This window comes from Chamaea fasciata, unplaced genomic scaffold (assembly GCF_029207755.1).
Source record: "Chamaea fasciata isolate MVZ Bird 193981 ecotype frontalis unplaced genomic scaffold, bChaFas1.0.hap1 SCAF_8, whole genome shotgun sequence".
NCBI lineage: Eukaryota > Metazoa > Chordata > Aves > Passeriformes > Sylviidae > Chamaea > Chamaea fasciata.
In genome coordinates, this window is record NW_027094093.1 from 7257857 (window position 1) to 7279040 (window position 21184).

Here is a 21184-nt window from a genome sequence, read left to right on the forward strand (position 1 = left end):
TTTTTTTAATGTAGTGGTGAAGCAGTATTATTGAAAATGTATATTAGAACAGATGAAGGAATTATTGCAACACCATGTGTTTGATTTTTTGCATAGGCCCATATTCTGCTGGATTGTGGGGAAGATAATATCTGCAAACCAAAGCTGGAGGTGTCAGTAGAAAGGTAAATACATGACAAAAATACAATAAGGAAAAGCAATTTCCCTACTTGAAGTCTAAAATTCAGTAGCTAGTAATACTTAAGTTTAAGGGATGTGTTGAAATAAGTAGGACTTTTCATCATACATGATCTAAACTCAGGCTTATATGCTTTAAAGAAAATCTTTTTTCTGCTTTGTAACCTAATGTTTTTAGCATGTAATGCACCACTCCCACTCCCACCCCAGCCTCCACTATAAGTAGGCCATATTTATTTATTTATTTGCTAAGCTGGACATGAACAGTGAGAAAAAAACCACTGCTAGCTGCCATTGTATCTCTGTTCTGTTGTTTAATATTAGATAGACACATGAAGATGTGATTTTATCCAGCAAGGGGAGGAGTAGAGCTCTTTTGTCACATGTATGAAAAAAAAAATAGTTGGTATTGGTAGTATCTTTTATCAAACCTGGAAAAAAACAAGTTTTCAGTGGTAATTCGTTCATGAGTCTGAGCTTTTTGTACTTTGTGTGGCCTAAAACCTCTCTTACTGTATTATCTTATAATCTGTTTCTTAATGCATTACAGCATATGCACATTGTGTATAGATAGGACACATCACAAGCTCTAATTCATGCAAACACTCCAGTAACATCTTACATCAGTGCAGATACCTTGATGTTTGCTTGCAGTTGGTGGAATGAAAATACATTGTTTGCAAAGATAGTCTCTTTGTATTTGGAACCAGAGGTTTTGCAGAGGTCTTGGCTCTGTTCGGGGTAGTTGAGCCTTCCCTTGAGTTTTGTTACAAAAATGTGCTTGTACCTCTGCAAAGTGAGCCTGTAATTCAAACTGTACAAAGGGATTTAGCTGCCCATAATTGTTTGTTCCTTGTGAGAAAAAGGTTGTCTGTGGTTTTTTGTTCTGTGATACATTTTACAGGAAAGATTCTTACAAAAGAACATGTAATGCTTGCTCCATTTGTGATTATAGACATAGGGTTTTTTAAAAAGTACCTTAGAGCTCTCCTGACACTCCTGAAGCAAAGGTTCTGCCTCCAGATTTCTCCAATGTCTTTGTGAAATTTCAGAATATCTCTTGTTTTTCTCTCAGTTCAGCCACTCCAGTGCAATTTAAAACCCAAATTCAGAGCTTGTTTTTACACTGTTTTCTTGCAGTGATCAGAAGCAGATCTATATTGGTGATGACAATCCCTTGACCCTCATTGTCAGTGCTCAGAACCAGGGGGAGGGAGCCTATGAAGCAGAACTCTTTGTCGTTGTTCCACCCCAAGCAGATTTCATCGGAGTTGTTCGTAACAACGAGGTAAAATTCCAGCTGCTTTCGAGGAGTCAGATTTCAGGTGCTGCTGTGGAAATCTGTACTGGTTTCTATTATTTCAGTCTTAGAGCAAAGCCTACTGAAAAAGTGATCAGTTTATTTCAAAGCCCTTCTCTTTCATAACCTTGAAAACAGGTCTGTCTTGCATCAAAAACATTTGTCTCCTTGGAGACTTCTATACTCAGATTTTATTTCATTTTAGTACTTGACTATGTTATGGCTGAGAAATTATATTAAAATTAATACAGCATATCTAGGACTTCTCTCCAGACTTTCCTCCAGGTGTTCAGATGTAAAGAATGACATTCCTTAGTGTTTCTTTGTGCTTTATTGCAGGCTTTAGCCAGACTGTCATGTGCTTTTAAAACAGAGAATCAGACTCGCATGGTAGTTTGTGACCTGGGCAATCCCATGAAAGCAGGAACTAAGGTAAGGTTTGGTCCCACAGGTGTCTGGTAGCTCACCCAGGAGGGCAGGTGGCATTTTCCTTAATCACAGCAGTGTTTGGGCAGGAAGTTTTCTCACAGGGATTTAAGATTAGATCTGGCATTTAGCTGCCCACGGTTGGTTATTACAGCGGTAGTTTGTTTCAACTTCTCAACTAAATTAAAGGCTGAAATGAGTGTTCATGAGTTTTATGATGCAACTCAAAATGAGTTGTTCATTAAATAGTGGAATTAATGGACTTTGGTCCCTCATGAATTTTTTTATATTTATCTGATATGTATTTTTAAGGATATAATCAAGAGCTAGCTCACAACACTTCTTTCTCTTAGTTCATCCCTTTTCTGCCTACTTTCGCGAGGAAGGACAGAGTTTTGTCTAGTTGAAACCTCTACAATTCCATCAAATATAGCTGAAATGAAAAGAATTAAAAAATTATTAGTGAGACCTTGCAGGTTTTAAGATGATATTACATAGGAAGCGTATTTTTCTGAGGAAATGAAGTGAAAATCAGTTCACAATTATAACAATTTCATTGTTACAATTTTGTTCCAAGAGCCATCTTGTATAGATCAATAAATGCTATTTCCAAAGTCTTTTGAAGTGTATCAAGCAGAACTGCACAGATGTTAAAGCAAGTATGAATTGACTTAGACTAAAACTTGGGAATTAATTTTGAATTGTTAATGTGTTTCCTGCTCTTTAGATTACAATACTTTTGGCAACGCCTGTGGAGGATCAGTTATGTGCAGAAATGGCTGAAGTAAGGGTGGGGAACATGATGCAATCCTTATTTTGAATTTTCTGGCAGTGATGCCTGGGCTGTAATCTAAAGAGAGGCCAGTACATTTCCAGCCTGGATGAACTGGACAACCTTAATTTGCCAGTTCTGTGTGTGCGTTCTCTCATCACCAGGAGTCTCAAGCAATTTCACTGTAGTCTAATAGCATTGAGAAGGTTTTATTGTGTGTTTTATTGTGCTTCCAACTGAACCACAGCGATTTTTTTCCCCCCAGCTCTTAGCTGGCCTGCGTTTCAGCGTGCACCAGCAGTCTGAGATGGACACCTCTGTCAAGTTTGACTTGCAAATCCGGAGGTATGGAAATCTCTGAGTATGTTCCTCACCTGGGAGAAGACACTCTCAGTAAATAGACTGCAAACTACACAGTATCACTCTGGCCTAATTCTCTTGTCTTTGTCTCGTCATGGCTTGGAAAATAAACACACTGAATTTGGTTTCTTAAAACAGAGGGAAGAATGTAAGAGTATTTGTAGGTGCATATTATTGTGCTCTCCTGACACTTGTGGTGCCAGAGAATGACTTTGGGTTTATAGCCCTCTTTTAAAACTGATGCTTGAATTCTGAATTCCTCCTGATGTAAGGCCAGAATTTTATGTATTTAGAGGAGGGAGGAGAGTCTTTCAGGGCAGGCAATGTATGGGGTAGTCTGAGCAGAAGCAGCACGCAGTGAACCATCACAGCAGCCAGCCTAAAAAAGCCTGAAAATTGAATGGAACAAAACAGTAGCATTCCTGTTAATTATCAGATGAGCCCAGCATTGTCATATAAATCTGATATATAAATCTGAATTGGTAACTTGTGGAGATGATATTTAAGGTTGGAGATGTGATCATTAGGAGTGTATTTACCCGATGCAGTTTTATGTTGTTTTTGATGGACAGTACGAATACAGCTGTTTTGTTTTTCCCTGTGGAGGACCCAAAGCACTTTTTTTCCCCATTTAAGGGCTTTATTTTTTGTAATGTAGTGAATAGGTTAATCTCATCCACATATGCATTTGTCATCTATGGGAGTTAGGAAAGATTAAAGCTGCCATTGGTATTTTAATGATAGAGTGGTTTGCCATACCAATCAAAGGTGGCACCTTGGCACATTAAATACCTCTTTCATCTCCCATGTCTGTCTGTTCAGTTTTTCACCTTCTCCATCAGCGGGTAAGGTGTGCCAGTGGCATGTGACTGCTCTCTGCAGGAAGGGACCTGCTCTGGGGTGTCTGTCACCTTCCTTAGGCTAACAGCAGCCACTTGCCACTGTCACTGGGTCAGAAACAGTCAGTGGGATTGCTCAAGTCATGCTTGTCTCCTGCTGGAAGAGAAGGGACGTTCTTGTAGTGTTTTAGGCCTTTTATGGAAGAAAATTCCCTCCATGACTTGTGGATGCAGGAAGGGTGAAGGGTGGTGCAATGGAACGCAGTAATCACAGTTCAGAGTGACAGGCATTACCAGGGGATTATCTGGGAGAGGTTTTAAGGATCACACTGCTTGTCTTAAACTCACAAAGCTAGATTTCCAATGCTGGCTCAGTTCCTAGCAGAGCAGGTCCAGTCTCTAAAAGAGTGAGGTATTTACAGGTCAGGAGGAAAACCCTGTTGCATGTGTTTGTTGATTACAGCAGCAGTGAAGAATAATGAGAAGACTCAAGAAGGCCTTTGTAAAGGAAAGCGTTTGGTTAGGAAGACAGATCAGGTGTGTCAAAGGAGATCAGGAGTCTGCTCCCAGCACCACTTTGAGGGGAGAGCGTCCCCTGTATTTTCTTCCATGACAGCTGTATAACAGCGTCAGCATTTACTTTGTGTCCTTCACCAACCCGTCCCCGCTGAGGCTCCCGCAAGCTGTGCAGAGGGTGGGACTTCCATGCATTTAGGTGAGAGCTTGCTGGAATCTGGTTTTTAGCAATCGTGCTTTCCTGCATTGGCTCAGGAGTCATGCTATGATGTTACATACAATTAATGTGAAATGTGGATGGGGTTTTTTATTAAATACTTTGATTATTTCATTTAAGAATTTCCCTTTTATTTTTCCTGCAGTTCCAACCTGTATGACAACCTGAGCCCAGTAGCATATTATCAGGCTGACCTTGCTATTTTAGCAGCTGTTGAAATTAGAGGGTAAGCAAGACTATTTTAATAAAGACTTTTAAGGAGCTTTGCACATTTGCTTCTTTATATTCACTGAACTTCCTTTCAGGTCTGCATAAGTTCTCAGGAAGGTTTAGGGAATTTTTAATTATAAAGACAGTGTGGTTCTCTGTAGCCAGCCTTTGGACTTCTGAATCTTAAATAATTCTAAATAATTACAAAATTAATTCCAAAAAGGAATATTGTGCCTCCATTGCTAGAGATATATTTCAGGAGAAATAAAAACCACCCGTCTTGTTTGCAATTTTACATTTCGACAGGTCACTTTTCTCCTCCACAAATTGACTAGGGTTTCCTCTAAAAACCTCTGAAACCAAAGTTGAAGATTCTATGGAATTTAAGTTTGTAATGTCCTCACCTTCTTCAGTCTTAAGCACAGCATTAATATTGTAATGGCTTGGTTGCTCCATCACCTCTACTTCCCACCTAAAAGTCCTCTTGCTTAACCAGTTAACTTGCATTCCTGAGATATAACTTTTAAAATTTTTCACTGTGTTCATTCTTGTGATGAATTTGTTCAGTATCTGAGAGGTGGGGGATAGCACAATGGAAAAGCATGATTGATGTCTTCACTGTTTGCAGGGCTGAATTAGTCTGAGGACTGGACTGCTAAGGCTCTACATCACCAATATTTCTCATTATCACAGTATTTCACTGTGGTTTTGTTTGGATGACGTGTGTGTCTTTTATCTTTTTTTAAGCTAGAGAACAGAACTGAACGTTCAACATTCAAACCACTCCTTTCAGGTTTTATACAGAGGCTTAAGAAGTGGAGATTGTCTTTTAAGCTTGTTGATTTTTTTCTTTAGACACTCTAGAGAATCCCATTTATTGTTTCATACTTGCTAATAAAACCTCCTTTGCTCTGCTGTTTCTAGTGTGTCGTCCCCTGACCACATATTCCTTCCCATTGCAAACTGGCAGCCGAAGGAGAATCCCGAAACAGAGGATGATATTGGGCCTCTGGTTCAGCATATCTATGAGGTGTGGAATTTCTACTGATTTCAGTGACATGGTTCTGTGATAGATGAAAATAAATCTTTTGGTGTAGCTTTTCTCTGGAATAAATTATGGGTTTGTTTGTTTGTTTGTTTGTTTTTGGTCTTGAATGTAAGCAGAGATTTTATTTTTTAATGTTAGGCCAATAAATAACGGGTCTATCCAAGAAGGGTTAAAATGCCTGCAATTACTGTAACACGGGTTGATTGCTCACATAACTATACATATTTTATTGCCTTTTGAAATCTAGATAAAACATTTGAAGTAATGTGAGCTCAGGAAATGGCTCATGGCTGTAAATGATCGTAGTCTATCTGGTCTGAATCACTACTTTCAAGTTTTTTGCTGTGAAAAAATTTAAATATTTAAAATTTCCTTGAAAGAATTATCACAGATTTAATCTAGATTGTTTAATTAAGCAAAACTTACTGAGAGAGCTGTGTGAATAACAATAGTTAAAAGTTTTACCACTTTTAGGTAAAGTTTTGATGCTGTTGCCATAAGTGTTTGGGGGTGGGGGTAGTATCACACTTGTGGCTCAAATATAAAGTAACAACTATATGCACATTGACAGAGAAAGTAGCATTAATTTTTTTATATCTGTAAATTTTATGTTCATAATCAGCTGAGAAACAATGGTCCCAGTGCATTCAGCAAGGTGATGATGACTCTGCAGTGGCCCTACAAATACAAAAACAACACGCTGTTGTACATTGTGCAGTATGAAATTGATGGCCCCATGAACTGCACTTCTGACATGGAAATCAACCCACTGAAAATAAAGGTAAGCAGGACTTTCCCTTTGAGTGGAATGAAGTATGTTTGGTTGTCTTGTAAATGCTCAAAATAGCCAAATCCCTGAGAGTGTGACAAACTGAGATAGTTTTTCATCTGTGGTTGATGAATTAGTCTACACTTTTCCACACTATATGTCAAGGTATGCAGCAGGCGAAATAAAAGGTAAACAGCAGCTCAAAATTGTCAACTCAAAGATCAGTTTGTCTTGTTTCTTTTTATTGTGGGGTTTTCTTCCTTTTTTTTTTTTAACTTCAAGGCTGTTCTGTATGAGTTCTAAGCCCAAAGCAATCAAATTATAATGAATGTGGCCATGAACTAAAACGTAAAACACACCAGACACTTCTGGAATTTTTATCTAAATTTTCTGGGTTTTGTTTCTCAGAAGATTTTTTTTTTAATATAAATTACATTTATCTATTTATCCAATTGGATAAATTCATCCAATTTGGATGAATTTATCTATTCACCCAAAGGTCACAAAGGACAATAGAGGTTAGCTATCACTGGCAGCAAAACATGGGATTTACAGAGCACAAGAAACTCCTTTTTCCTGGGCTGCGCTAGGCAAAGAAACACCAGATAAACCCCAGCAAGTTTAACTGAGTGCAGAGATTTCTAGGATAGTTCAGAACAAGCAATAAAAGGCAGTAGAGTCAGTAAAAGTCACTTAGCTCAAGAAGAATTTGAGTAAAAAAAGGACTGAGGGAAGATATCCAGTGTAGAGAACAACAAAGAATACCTGTGTATCTTTGATAACCAAAAAGCAACTTCAGTGAACATATAAATACAAAGTTCTTGTGCTTCTGCTCTACAATTTGAAATTATTTATTTTCAGCTAGGATAGAAGGAGAGAAACTTGCAGTTTGGTATTTTCCTGACCTTCAGCTTGAAGTGTGCAATTAACTAAATCATTTTTTGGTCTCCTGGGTGTGTGCTAGGTCTCTGCTTCCAAGGACGATGAGAGGAATGAAACCCTTGGCAGGGAAGACCATCGCGGCCACCGCATCAGCCGCAGGGATGTCGCTGCCACCGAGGGGGACGTGCACACTTTGGTGAGCTCTCAGCACTCAACACACCTACACTCCTGTGCTTTTATAAGTCCTTAAAAACAAATCTAAGGAAGGTTTTTTTCCTTTCTAAACATGATTGGTAATAACCTGTATTAGGAAATAAACATCTTACCATAGCACTGCCTTTGTAACTGCCAACTATAAGTAATTATCCAATACTGGAAGTTATTTAATGTATTTTAATAATTTATGGTGCTTTGCCAGTGTAGGTATATGAGTAAAGTAATGCCATTAAGGACTTTCAAATATTTTCATACTTGGAATATCCTTCCTGTTTTTATACACAGGGCTGTGGAACTGCTGACTGTTTAAAGATTGTCTGTCAAGTTGGCCACCTGGAAAGGGGAAAGAGTGCAATATTGTATTTAAAATCACGCCTTTGGACCCAAACTTTCATGAATGTGAGTGACTCTGAATATTCTGTCACTGGTTCTGAAACACTTAAAGTGATTTTTGTACCCACATGCAATACTAATTTTGTTTTTCTTACGCAGAAAGAAAATCAGAATCATTCCTACTCTCTCAAATCATCTGCTTCTTTCAGTGTTATAGAGTTCCCATATAAGAACCTGTCCTTTGAAGATATTCACAATTCTACAGTAGTAAGTCATTTGCATCCATCTTGAGTTACCATATACAATCACTTCAAAATGAGTGCAAAGACAGTTATTGTTGTGTAACATTTTTATGGCTTGGTATTCTTTTAACTTTATCAGCTTTTTTTTTCATGTATTTATTTCAGTTGTTCACATAGTTGAGGGTAAAACAGACTGGTGTTGATAATATTTGTGGCTTGAAAGACTTAATTGAAAATGAAAAAAATGATGGTGAACAGTCCTCATGTTCCTGTTAATGCCATTGTTGTTAGAGAAATATTTTACTTGAAATTTGTTTTCAACTGTAGTAGCACTTACAGCTTGAATAATGAACTTCCATTGTATTGTATGAAGCACTATGTGAGGGTGGAACAGAAAGACCTGTGCCTCAGGAGATTTCAAAAGGAAAGGGGACAGGGTGCAAACAGAAAGGGAGATAGAGGCCACTTGTTTGGGCTGGCAAATTGAAAGTTTCTTGGTAAGCATTATAGGATTAAGGGATCTTAAGGAAACGGTGGAAAAGGATTAGGATTGACTTATTTTTGAATATTGTTTCTAATGCCTGTTATTAACTGGTTTTTTTCTCTCCCAAACCTTGTGGACTTGACTTTTGTTTCAAAGAGTACTGCCTTTTAAGAAACAAAAAAAAAGAAAAGCCCTTCATTATTTTTTTCTAATTTCAAAATATTTCCAGGTTCAGTTTTACTGAAAATCATCAAGAATTACAGAAGACATGTTGCCATGTTATTACTGATTTCAAAAAAGCAAACCCAGGCAAAACAATCCCCAACCCCCTATTATAATTTAATTTTAAAATCCTATTAAATTTGGGTCAGTGAAGCCTTTATGTCACCAAGAGTCTGTGACTTTTGATTCATTCTGGAGAGAAAAAGTAATTTATACTGGATTAAGATTATAACTGTGATAGGATAAAGGTATTCAAGGTTTAAACTGCACGGATGAAGTCAGCATGTCACTGTGGTCCAAAGTGTGATTTATTGTGTTTTTCTCTCAGGTTGCTACAAATATTACATGGGGCATTCAACCACAGCCCATGCCTGTGCCAGTGTGGGTTATAATTTTGGCTGTCCTAGCAGGGTTACTGCTCCTGGCTGTTCTGGTGTTTGTCATGTACAGGGTAAGTACTGTGTCTGGGGGTTTTTGTATCATTTGCCTTTCCCTTCTAGTGATGTATGATTACATACAATACCAGCACTTTGCAGAAATGCCTTGGTCCCCTAATCATCTGACTCATTTAAGTTTTTGGAATAACTGTAAAAGCTTTTCAGCTTTGTCTGGGAGAAGCTGAATAAAAGAGCATGTTTGTGATAGTGCTGAACTCAGTTTAACTTTTCAACTGATACTTACTGTCTTTGGAAGTCACAAATGAGGGAAAAGAGTAGGAGTGAAAAGACAGCTTAATCAGTTAAGATCTGATGAAGGAAAGAGAAATGATGTGTATGTGTTTTGCAAATCACAATGCAATTTCTTAATTGTTCTCTGAATCACAGATGGGCTTTTTCAAACGTGTGAGGCCACCTCAGGAAGAACAAGAAAGAGAACAACTGCAGCCGCATGAGAATGGGGAGGGAACATCAGAAGCTTAAGCAGAGTTTTATCTGTAAGACATTCTGAAATGTACACTTGCCTACATCTTGGCTACAAATATTGGCTTTCCCCTTCATGAACAAACACTCACCACTGCAGAGCTGCTGTTCCTGGAAGGCATCAGCACATACAAAACAAGGGAAATACATGTCAATCCTCCCTCCTGTATTAACGCTGTTCCTACCTGCCACTAATGCATCTGCACTGACTCTGGGTGACAAACTCAAGTGACAGCAGTACTGGCATTTTGCTTACTGGGGCACAGTAAAAGTCATCTTTTCTGCTTCATCTACTGACTCTCCGCAAATTGCTACGCAGATTCTGCGTTTGCTCTTAGAGCCAACAGCCTCCAGAGGTACTGGCTGGACTACACGTTCAGTTTTGGTTGGTTTTTGTTGGAGTACACTACATTTCATTGCCTAGCTCTTGCAAGTCAGTTGCACAAAAAGAAATGAATGTAGCTTGTTTTACAGTGCTGAAGAATGTTCTCTACCCATTAGCTCTGACGATGATTTTTTTTCTCCTGCTCAAGAAATAGGAAATATTCAGTGGAATCTGACACCTGTTCTGCACACCCGTTCCCCTGCCTACTCAGTCATCTGTCTTGTGGTTTCCCTCTAGACCTTACAAATACTGTTCTCCAGGTCTTTTACTGTAGGGATTGAGCCTACAAACACCAAGTGAGTGATAGAAATCTGGGGCTGATGTACATTCTGTGGGACTTAGGGGAAAGATTCAGGGCAAGATTCCAAGTCTCTGCTGTGCATTTCCTCAGTGCAGGATCCAGGTGTTCCACAGAGTTCTTGGCAGCATGGATGCATTCATGCGCTGCCAGGGACAAGCTGCTGGGCTATGGTTGCCAGCAGACATGTCTGAGAAAACCCTTGATGTCCACAAGTCAAACCTCTGCAGGGTTTGAAGGGAAGGCTGTACATTACTTGGATTTTATTTCAGGAAGGAAGGGAAGGGAAGGGAAACTGTTCAGTAGGGAAGCTGTTAATGGAGTGACACAGATTGGGCTTTCTGCCAGCCACATCCATGGATCTGGATTACACCTGTACTTCAGCCACACTCACATCTCCCTCACCTCCTGCCCTCAGAGAACAGAGAGTCAAATGAAGCAAGGAAGAGCTGGCAGTGCACAGGGGTTCGAAAAGCAAAGGTTGATTTGGCTTGTTTCATTTCACTCATTCATTGTTTCATTGGCTTGTTTCATTGGATCCATTCATTGTTTCAGTCGCTGCATGTTTCATTGCACAAGACATTTCATTGCACGAGGCATTTCATTATGTTCAATGCATTTCATTACCAGAAAAGACACTAAGTATTTTGATTCACTGTTGTTTTTTGAACATAGCAAAAGGTCAGTGGTTTAAGGCCATGAGTTTACATCACTCTCAGCTTATTTCCCTCACCACTGGTGTAGTAAAAGGAAGCTTCCCACACTGATTGACACAAGAGCATTGTCTATGCATTTCAGTAGACAAGTAACTGCAGAGCAGGAGGTTGTTCAGCTTGGAACCAGAGGTTGCACAGATCCTACAGTGGACATACTTAAACCATTATTAAGGTGCCTTCTGTGAGATGCGTTTATTCTCTTCTGCAAAAAGGGAATAAGTTACATTATAAACTCCCTGTATGCAGCCAGGTACACAAAGGAAGACTTCCACTGTACTTACATCAGTGAGATTTCTATGTAGACAAGATCTTAAAAGGGCAAAAACTCTGGTTTGGTTTTGTACCTTGGGGTTTTTGTTCATAAGCTGCATCTCCCCTATAAATACAGCAGTGCCCACTAAACCCAGAATTTTCTGAAATGAGCAGTTTGATTCAACTCTTATTTCTGTATCCTTTCAGAGGTTTAAAGTCCAGCAGTGGCTGTTGTTAAGTCCATTCTTACTTGCTGATCCATGATGGCATCTGAGTCCTTAAGGGAGACAGCACAGAGTCTGGGGGGGCCAGTATGTTCACCAGATATAGGCTTCCATATTTATCCATTTCCATGGGTTGGGTTTAGACAGTTTGTTTAGATAAAGTTAGTTTACATGAAAGGGTGTGGGGCATAATTCCGCTTTCACTGAACTTTCAAGGTCTTCAGTGTGGCCAATGTTTTATTTTTATCTTTATTTTTAGTATTGTTACTAGTAATGTAGTGGAGAATCAGGAGCCAGGCTTTGATCCTGGCCTCAAAATGTGACTTTGACAGAACAGCATTTTCAGTTACTTACGTGGGCTTGTGGTTCTCACACTTTGTCAGCTGATTATCTATGTGCAAGGAGATTGGTTTTACCCAGTCTTAATCTCAGTAGGGTAAGAGGTTTAAGAGACTGCCAGACAGATTATAGCTCTAATTCCTACATGTGTGCTTTCATTACATGTACACTCCACGGTGACTTGAAATTTATTAGACTACTTGCATGTGTAGGCTTTGTTAGGAGATGAAAAAGAGTATTTTAAAAAAGCACAGTCAAGATCCCTCCTGCTCACATGGATGGGATACCATAGCATTGCTAATGTCAGTGCTAACTGCATCCTAATTTTACTGTGGCAACTGGAAACTCTCATTTTGCTGATTTCCAGGTTGAGAAGGTACATTTTATTGGTACAACTACTGTAGCTGTGGAAAGTATTGAAGTTACATAAAGACTTACTTAAGTGTTTTTTATTTCTTGCCTTCTGCTGGAGAATGAAAGTAAATAGTTGTTTCTTCCACTTCCATTAATTTCCAGTTTGGTTAAAAAGACCACAGTAGCATATGTAAATGGAGTATACAGGTTACTTAGTGAGCATAGATGTAGCACCTCAAATATTCAATTTAAAGTAACATTTGTGTTTCAGGGAGATTCCAAACTGGAAATTTTCCTGAATGGGGGTGCAGGAAACTTTTGATAGTGTGTTCTAGATTCAGCAATAAGATTCCAGATTATGTATGTACTTGTATCAATATAAATTTCATACCGACTTACAGGCATTGATGTATTCTTATAGCAAGTACTGTAGAATGATGTTAAAGCTTTTAAAGAAACTTTAGAAAAGGTATTTTAGAATTAAATTAATGCCTTTGAGTTAAAATTGAAATGCATAAGATGCATACTGGAAGCATTTAAAAAATACAAGTACAGTAACAGAATTAGTCTTCTTTTGAGAGCTATGTTTCAGGAGCAGATTTTTTTATGAATATAAAAGCAACAGCTATGTAATTATTTAGACAATAAAAACATTTTAAAAAGAGCTATATCTTTTATAATGAAATATGAAATTATATAAGTACTCCATTTTGCAATTAATGCAGCATCTCATGATCAATATTGAAAAGTGATATTACAGAATGCATATTATCTATTACTATATTTGACAATATTTAGAAACTGTAAAGCAAGGAACCTAATTTATAGGTTTACATTTCTTTCAAGAAACTATGAAATCGTGGAAATAGTTTTGACTGTAAAGTCAAACATGGGCTATATTTCTCAAAGTAATTTGAAATCTTTGAGTAAGTTTGCCAACATTGTTTGCCAAGTTATCAGGGCTTTTTCTGCTTTAAATCTTGATTTACACAATGATCTCTAATTCACATAATGCTTGTGGAAGCTTCCTAAAGTTTACTACATGTGCTCTTTCTTTATAAAACACTTATTCCAAGCAAAAGTATTAAATATTTAATTGTTTCTAAACTCGTGTCCACGCATAAATAGTCTTAAAGGGTATTTTGAAAATACTTCAGCTATAATCAGCATGCTCTTGGTGATTTGAAGGAATCTTGCTGCACTTAGATTTTCGCAGCATCGGGGTTTGTTGACGGCTACCCGACAGAGCCCTGCAGTATTTTTTCCTGCACCCTCCCAAACAGTCACAGAGCAGCATCACACTGGTGAAAATCAAGGCAGAGTTTGTCTTTGGCCCAGAATAACGTGACCCTTTGAATGTGATCCTTTGTGTCCAATGCTGCTGGCTGTTAATGAGTCGGGACAAAAAGTATTTTATCAAAGAAAAACAGGAATCCAAAAAATAAAATAAAGGTAATGGCAGGGCCCAGATGAGCCTTACAGCAAAGAGATGATTTTGGTTTGTTTCTGGGAGGTGCAGAGCAGTTAGTGCTGGGCTGGCAGTGGCCCCCGTCACAGCTGGGATCGTGGTTATTGCTGGGCTCTGGTAACTCCTGGGCTGTGAGTGGGACCTGAACCCTTTGGTACTAAATCTGTAGCCTCAAACCCCATGTGCCATATGACATGGTCTGACCTGGTTCACTGCCAAGTCCCCTGCCCAGTTCTGCTGGCCTGAGAAGGGCCGTGGTGTTTCCCTTTTTGTGAGGACATTACAGAGCCAGCGTGCTCCCTGGAGGTGATTAATTAATTGGAAGTCTTTGATCACCCACATTGGGTGAAGCTTGGTGTATATTCTGAAGTGTATCCATTACTAACTCCTGAGTGCTTGAGAACTTCTGTAAGTCCATGGTGGGAAATTTGACTAGAGACTATACAATAATGAGGTTGAGTCTGTAGTACTACTACTGTTCCATGTGATTGTGGTATTTAGGTCTATTTTTTTCCCAATGTGTATAATTTTAACATTACACAGGAATTCTAACCTTTCATGCAATGACTTTCTCCAGATAATGCTGCACTAAAGGTGAAAAACTTGACCCCTGACTTTTGCAAACTAATGGAAGATTTTGTGTAGCATTTACATCTTCAAAGAACTTTTACAGGTTTTGCTTTTCTAGTCCATGAAGGAAACCTGTATTTGCTATGATATACTGAAAATGTAACATTTTATTTCTTCATAATGTATTTTTTGCCTTTTTTTTTGTGTTTGCTCGTGCATTAAATCAGTAGAGCGTTATTTGCACAAGCAGAAAATTAACATACTAACGTGAGTGCTGCATTTTATGTTTCTTTGTCATGCAGTAAATACTTGCAGCATAAATGGGAATATTTTCAGTTACTATGGACTTCTTTCAAGGGTCTTCGGTACATTTAAGGAGAGCAATATACATTTGAAGTCACCTTATTTTGTATTAAATTATAAATTGCGTAAAGAAGTGGGTGTTGTGGCACAGTAATTTTGTACTGATATGAAATCTATAGCTATCAAAGCTATGGTTTGCTTTTTAACTCATTCTTTCCATTCTAATGCAAATTTGAGTGTTTTTATTAGGTTGTATTTTTCTATGTATATATACAATTTCAAAATACTATGATTGGGCAAACTGAAAAATGTAAGTATTGATTTGATTCTGATATTTAGAATTTTGGAATAAAATACCTCTTAATCAACAGAAATTCTGTTGTAGGTTTGTTTTTGGTTTTTTATTCCTTAGGTGGATTTTTAAAAATGCATTTAATTCACCAAAAAAAATTTCATAGTATATGTTTGTGCTCCACAATTATGTGCTGAGTTGAAAAATGTTACACTTGTACAACTTTTATATTTGCATCTCAAGTGGCACCTGGAGTCAAATAATTTTATAACCACAAGAAAGAAAAATGATGTAGTCACAGACTATATTCTATCACCAGAAAACTGATTTCCAACAGAAATTTCTACATTCCATAAGTAAGTATTTTAGACTTCATAGGTGCCACATTGCTGTACAAAATGGTGAAATCTTGTCCTCAGGTTAGGAAAATTCTCACAGAGCTGGAGTTTCTCTCCTTGTTGTATTATTAGTCTAATTTTATCTCAGTGTTACATTTTTCTGATTACCAGCCATGCTCACCTGTGTGAGTGGGGTGACAGTAATATTTTATGTCACAATAAAGGCACACAGGAGTATGTTTTGTTGATAAAACAAACAGTGAGAAGCAAATGTCAGTGCCTGTGAACGCTTTCGAATAACTCCTAACTAGTGAGTTCTCTGGCTTGCTAGCAGAGAGTTTGTTAACCTAAAGAGAATGTGAATATATTGAGAAATTAGTGATAACAGCTGTCTTGTTACAGGAACAAGGCAACAGAGAGGTTTTCCAATTCCCGTTTTAGCCACATCAGATAAAATGATGGCCCGTGTCTCGAGGTAATTTGTATTTACACATCTCCACTGGAGCTGTGCTGCTGTACTTTGACTCTTTGCACACCTCAGTGATACTTTACTGTGTGCTTGGATCATTAGTTAGTTTGTAAATGAATTGCTAATGCATTCATACTTTATTGCATATTAGTACATTAATATTTTTATATTGCCAGTTCAGGCATTCTCAAGAACATGGTGAAATATTGGAAACACTTTGAAAAAAATATTTATTGGAACTTCTCATCAATATATTGTCTGATATACATAAAGAATTAGGGTTAGTGCTGTCAGCTGCCCATCTTCTCACAAGGTATTTCACAATCAATCTGTTCCACTGCATCTTCCTGATAAACCTTCTGAAAGTTTGGTGCTGAATTATTACCCCTCTTGACAAACATCCAGGACATGCTAAGGCTAACTTTATAGGACACAGAAGCACAACATAGACCTTGAAAATGTGAGAAGCAGAAGACTATTGACTGTAAAATACCTCATTCCTGGTGTTTGTAATTTCACATGCAGACCAGGCCTGTGTCATACTGCTTTTGGGAGTTTTGCAGAGTTCATACAGATTGACATTTCTGTGTCATTTGTGCACACATTTTCAGCCCTGGCAGAACAGCAGATGCCATGTTCAGTGGTTGATGACAATGGTTGTAATTTGTTTATAGTCTGAAGAGTGTGTAGCAACCTTTAAAGACTGCAGGAGTTACTGCTGGACACAGTTCCTCAAGAAAATACTCAGGTAGTGGAAATAAATGACTACAAACCTTCATTTCTTCAAAGAAAATTTGTTTAAGAAGACAATCGTGATTGTGATTATGTTTTTGCTGAAATTAATGTTACCGTGTACCCTAATTTTTCTAAATGTAGAACAGACAATTAATTTCCACATGTTATTCCCCTTATGGAGCCATTTTCAAGAGAGCTTTTAGCACACATTTAACAGTTTTTTTTCCCCCCCAGAACTTTATAAATAAATAATTGTGCATATTCCTATCATCAACATGAATTTAAAATGTTCCAGCTGCCAAGTTGGTTTCAACTGTTCCTCTCCAAATAATTTATATCCTGTTAAAAGCTCACGTCTGCAAATGTTTGGAAATGAATTTGTGATCTGCCCTTTCTCAATACCACACCCTCAGCCACCAGACAAATTCCTGAAGAAAGGAAGCTCAGTTTTCTGTAGGCCCCTTTCTTCCACCTGGGACCACACAGGGAATCCAGAATTAAGTCAGCTCTAAGAGTGGCTGTGCAGGAACAGCCACTTTCCCTTCGCAGTGCCTACATAAAAGGTTGAAATGGGAAGCTGGGTGAGAGGATGTTAATTAAGCAAATAGGCACTGAGCATGTCTGCTAAACTAAAAAGAGAGGGTTTTTTTCCTTTATGAGCCCCTGGAGGCGTTTCACATCAAATAAATGAGTGTTTTATTTGTATGGTTTTTCTGGTCCTTTGCTTTCTTTCAAGAAAGGCTCTGTCAAATGAAATCAAGTTTTCATAGCAAAGGTTTTTTTGGTTTTTTTTTTGATGCTGATGAAGAAAAAGGAGATTGACAATAAATAATAGTATTGAGAAGTACCTGCTGAGGGGGATGTGCATTTCCCACTGCACCATTACCCTGCAAGCAGTGACTCTTCCAAAATTATGGCAATGAACTATCAGCAACTGCATGAAAAGCAAATTGTATTTTCTATGTCAATCCCAAATCTATTTCAAGCCATTGTTAATGGGAGTGAATTTATGACATTGTACTGTATAGAATGTCATGGAGGCATGAGGAAAAATATACTAGATTTTATAAGAAATATATTGAAGACATGCACAGTAATCTGCCAGTTCTTCCTTTCAGTAAGGGCAAATTTATACCTTGCTATAGTTTGTGACTGTCTCTCAGTGAAAAAAATGTCTGCGATCTGAAAACGACAGGATTTGGCCTACTATGTTATAGTGTCTAAAACAAACATTTTATTTGACTGATCTTTGTTTTGTTAAAGGCAATTCAAAAAACTTTATACTTTCCAAAGAAGTTTGTATTCACTATTTAAACACACACTGAAAATTTAGCTTTAGCCCGTTCTGTAAGTACTTACAGTGAATGGGATGTTGGCCTCGCTGAAATCATGGCACGGGCACGCTCATCCACACCAGTGTGAGATCCCTGTGGGGTGATCCCAGCGTGTGCCCAGCCCTCGGGCATGCAGGTGCCTGCCTGCTCTGGGTCAGTTTGCTTTGTGCTGCCTTTCCTCAGGTTTGGGGGTTTTTTTTCCAGCTTTATCTGCTGTGAGCAAGTGCAGTGGTTTTGCCATTACCCCTCCCTGGGCTGTGGAAAAATGGAAAACTGGAAAAACCCTGATACACCCTCAGCCTCTCCTCGCAGGTGTGTGCTCCAGTCACTGTGACAGTCTTTAAAACGACATCAGTATCTCCTAAAGCCTTGATCCTACACCACAGGCACCTCCCTGCCTTACATACACGTTTACTACTCCTGTTAGCAGCTCCTGATATCCAACATTACACTCATCAACAGTATAAAGAATAAAAATTTTTAGCTCTCCTGAACATATTTTTTTAGAATTAAGGATGCACATAAGTAAAACTGGAAGGCGTGTACGTGTGTTCGTGGGGCCAGAGAAGGGAAGCAGAGCCGGGGGAAGGGTCCGGAGCACAAGGGTGATGAGGAGCAGCTGAGGGAGCTGGAGTGTTTATTGTGGGGAAAAGGCGGCCCAGGGGAGACCTTATCGCTCTCTGCAACTCCCCGAAAGGACGGAGCAGCCAGCTGTGAATCGGGCTCTGCCCCCAGGCGATCAGTGACGGGACGAGAGGACACAGTCTCCAGCTGTGCCAGGGCACGTTTAGGTTGCATGTTAGGCAGAGTTTCTCCACAGTGATCAGAACCGGCTGCTCGGCGAGGTGGCGGACTCACCATCCCTGCAGGTGTTCAAGCAAAGCCACTCAGCGCCACGGTTTGGCTGACACGGCTGGGTCATAGGTTAGACTCGGGGACCTCGAAGGTCTTTCCCAGCCCAGTCGATTTGGTGGTTCTGTGAGTGTGAGGTTCACTTATTCCGCGGGGGACTGCCCCGGCCAGCGCGGCTCCGTGAGGCGCTCCGCCACTGCGGGCAACAAGCGCGGCGGCGACGCGATCGGGGCCCGCCCTGACGGACGCTGCCCCCGGCCCCTGGGGGCGGTGGGGCCGGCTCGGAGGGACGCTGCCCCGGGCCCTGGGGGCGGTGGGGCCGGCTCGGAGGGACGCTGCCCCCGGGCCCTGGGGGCGGTGGGGCCGGCTCGGAGGGACGCTGCCCCGGGCCCTGGGGGCGGTGGGGCCGGCTCGGAGGGGGGCCGGCTCGGAGGGACGCTGCCCCCGGGCCCTGGGGGCGGTGGCCCGGCTCCGCCCCGCCCCAGCCCCGCCCCGGCACGTCTGTGGGCGGGCGGGCGCTGCCGCCGCAGAGCCGCCGCCGGGGCCGCGGGTGCGGAGCGCTGCGCCGGCCTCCCGCAATATGCCTCCGCTGCCCTCGGGCTGCTCGCCATGCCGGGCACCTGCGGGCGCCTCTCCGCGCTGCTGCCGGGGCTGGCGGCCGCGCTGCTGGTGCTGCTGATGATGGGGCGGCCGCCTCCCGCCGCCGCCACCCGGCCGCAGCAGCAGCGGGCGGCGCTGCCCGGGGGCGCCCCCGCCGCGGCATCAGGTACCGACCCCTCCCCTGCGCCCACCTGCCTTCCCTGCGGGATGGCCGCGCTCTGCCCCCGGGCAGCCCCGGCGTGTGCGGGGGGCGGGCGGCGGTCCCCGAGCCCGAAAGGAGCGGGTGCGGTGCGGTTGGAGCGGGATCCATGTTTGGAGCCCGCGGGTGTGTGTGCGGCCGCGGCGGGGTACGGCCGGGAGCGCCCCGGGGAGCGGGCATCGAGCTGCGCCCGCCGGAGCCTGGCCTTGGCTAGCGGGGCTCCAGGGATTCCTGCTGCCTGCCGGGAATCGCCTCAGGGAGACAGCCGAGCGCCCGTGGAATATAAATATATATACGTGCATCGTAGACGTGTATCTATTTCTGTGTATATTTGTATCGCTTTAAAGATAAACCAACTGATACGTGTGCGAGCATCTTGAACCTGTCAAATGAGTGATGGGGGCTGCTGAGCTCGTTAGTTTTTGCATCCCCTCTGCAGATGCTTATCCAAGACCACGAAAATGAGGTGCTTATTTCAGCTTCGGGCCTTAGGTTTGCAGTGAAATATTTGAGGGTACCCCGTAGCAGAACCAGAGCAGACGATGTGTCTGTACTGTTATCTGGTTTAAAACAATATGTGTATAGTCTGAAGTTTAGTGGCTCAAATGGGGATAAACTCAGTGTTTTTTCTTGATATACTGCCTTTCACCAAGATGGTTTCAAACATGAATTAAGGTCTTTTAACACCAAGGCTCCGTTTCGGCATATCACTGGAGCATATGTTTCGTATTTAGCATATAGGCATGCTTCTGTTTCCAGTTGACTTCAGGAAGGTATAAAATGTACTTAGTTTTAGGCAGATGGTTAATATTTTCCTTGAATTGAAGCCAATTTACAAAGCTGCTGAAGTATATTTGTTAATTAGGAAATATAAGCAAAGATATTAAATTGCAGTATTTGCTTGCAACTTCTTTAGGATGTAGGACAAGTAACTAGATTTGACAGAAAATGAACAGAGTCTTAAATTTTTCTTTATATGCTCTTAAAATGCCTTGATTTGCTCTTCAGATCTTTTTTGTGTGGGTTTGGGTTTGTTTTTTTTTTTTTAATTATTTTCCAAATGTTAAAACTGTAGCGTTTTGAAGAAGGGCATGTGATGAACATCTTGGTCCTTGTTTGTTTGGTTTTTTTTTCATTTTCACTGATGATTTTTCATTAGTTTGCTTCTTTTCATACTTTAGTAGAATATACCATTAATCACCAGCAAACGCCACTTAAAAGGCATTGGCAGCATTTCTGACTTGGGCAGTGAACATTTTGCTCATTAAAAATTGAGTGGCAAAAAAAAAAAAAAAAGACAGTTTTTCTAATTCAATGATCCTCTTTGGTTTCAGGTATTGATTTCTTTTCAAGAAGCTCTGTTATCTTATCTCCTTCAGCCCTGGCCAAGGTCTTTGTTGGTATCTAGAATGTTGATGCCTGTTTTGTTGGCTTGCTGTTGTTGTTGCAGACCCACGTGCCCAGCTCTTGCTGCTTTCTTTTTTTTTTCTCATTTGGCATCATAGGTGCTGAGGTATGAGAGT

At 40.5% G+C, this 21184-nt stretch overlaps 2 protein-coding genes across 3 annotated transcripts in view; both read left to right on the forward strand.

Annotated features, from left to right (window-relative positions):
• Positions 1 to 15208, forward strand: part of ITGAV (integrin subunit alpha V) — a 45819-nt gene extending 30611 nt beyond the window's left edge. For both annotated transcript variants that reach the window (XM_066189512.1, XM_066189513.1), the window contains exons 19-30: positions 97 to 164; positions 1318 to 1465; positions 1817 to 1909; positions 2941 to 3020; positions 4753 to 4833; positions 5742 to 5847; positions 6488 to 6646; positions 7599 to 7712; positions 8018 to 8131; positions 8225 to 8332; positions 9342 to 9464; positions 9838 to 15208. In XM_066189512.1, coding sequence (XP_066045609.1) covers positions 97 to 164; positions 1318 to 1465; positions 1817 to 1909; positions 2941 to 3020; positions 4753 to 4833; positions 5742 to 5847; positions 6488 to 6646; positions 7599 to 7712; positions 8018 to 8131; positions 8225 to 8332; positions 9342 to 9464; positions 9838 to 9933 — 1290 coding nt within the window. In that variant the 3' untranslated portion in view covers positions 9934 to 15208. The remainder of the gene's footprint in view (positions 1 to 96; positions 165 to 1317; positions 1466 to 1816; positions 1910 to 2940; positions 3021 to 4752; positions 4834 to 5741; positions 5848 to 6487; positions 6647 to 7598; positions 7713 to 8017; positions 8132 to 8224; positions 8333 to 9341; positions 9465 to 9837) is intronic.
• A 4237-nt stretch (positions 15209 to 19445) lies between these two features.
• FAM171B (family with sequence similarity 171 member B) overlaps positions 19446 to 21184 on the forward strand; it is a 30745-nt gene continuing 29006 nt past the window's right edge. The window contains exon 1 of the mRNA XM_066189514.1: positions 19446 to 19628. Coding sequence (XP_066045611.1) covers positions 19472 to 19628 — 157 coding nt within the window. The 5' untranslated portion in view covers positions 19446 to 19471. The remainder of the gene's footprint in view (positions 19629 to 21184) is intronic.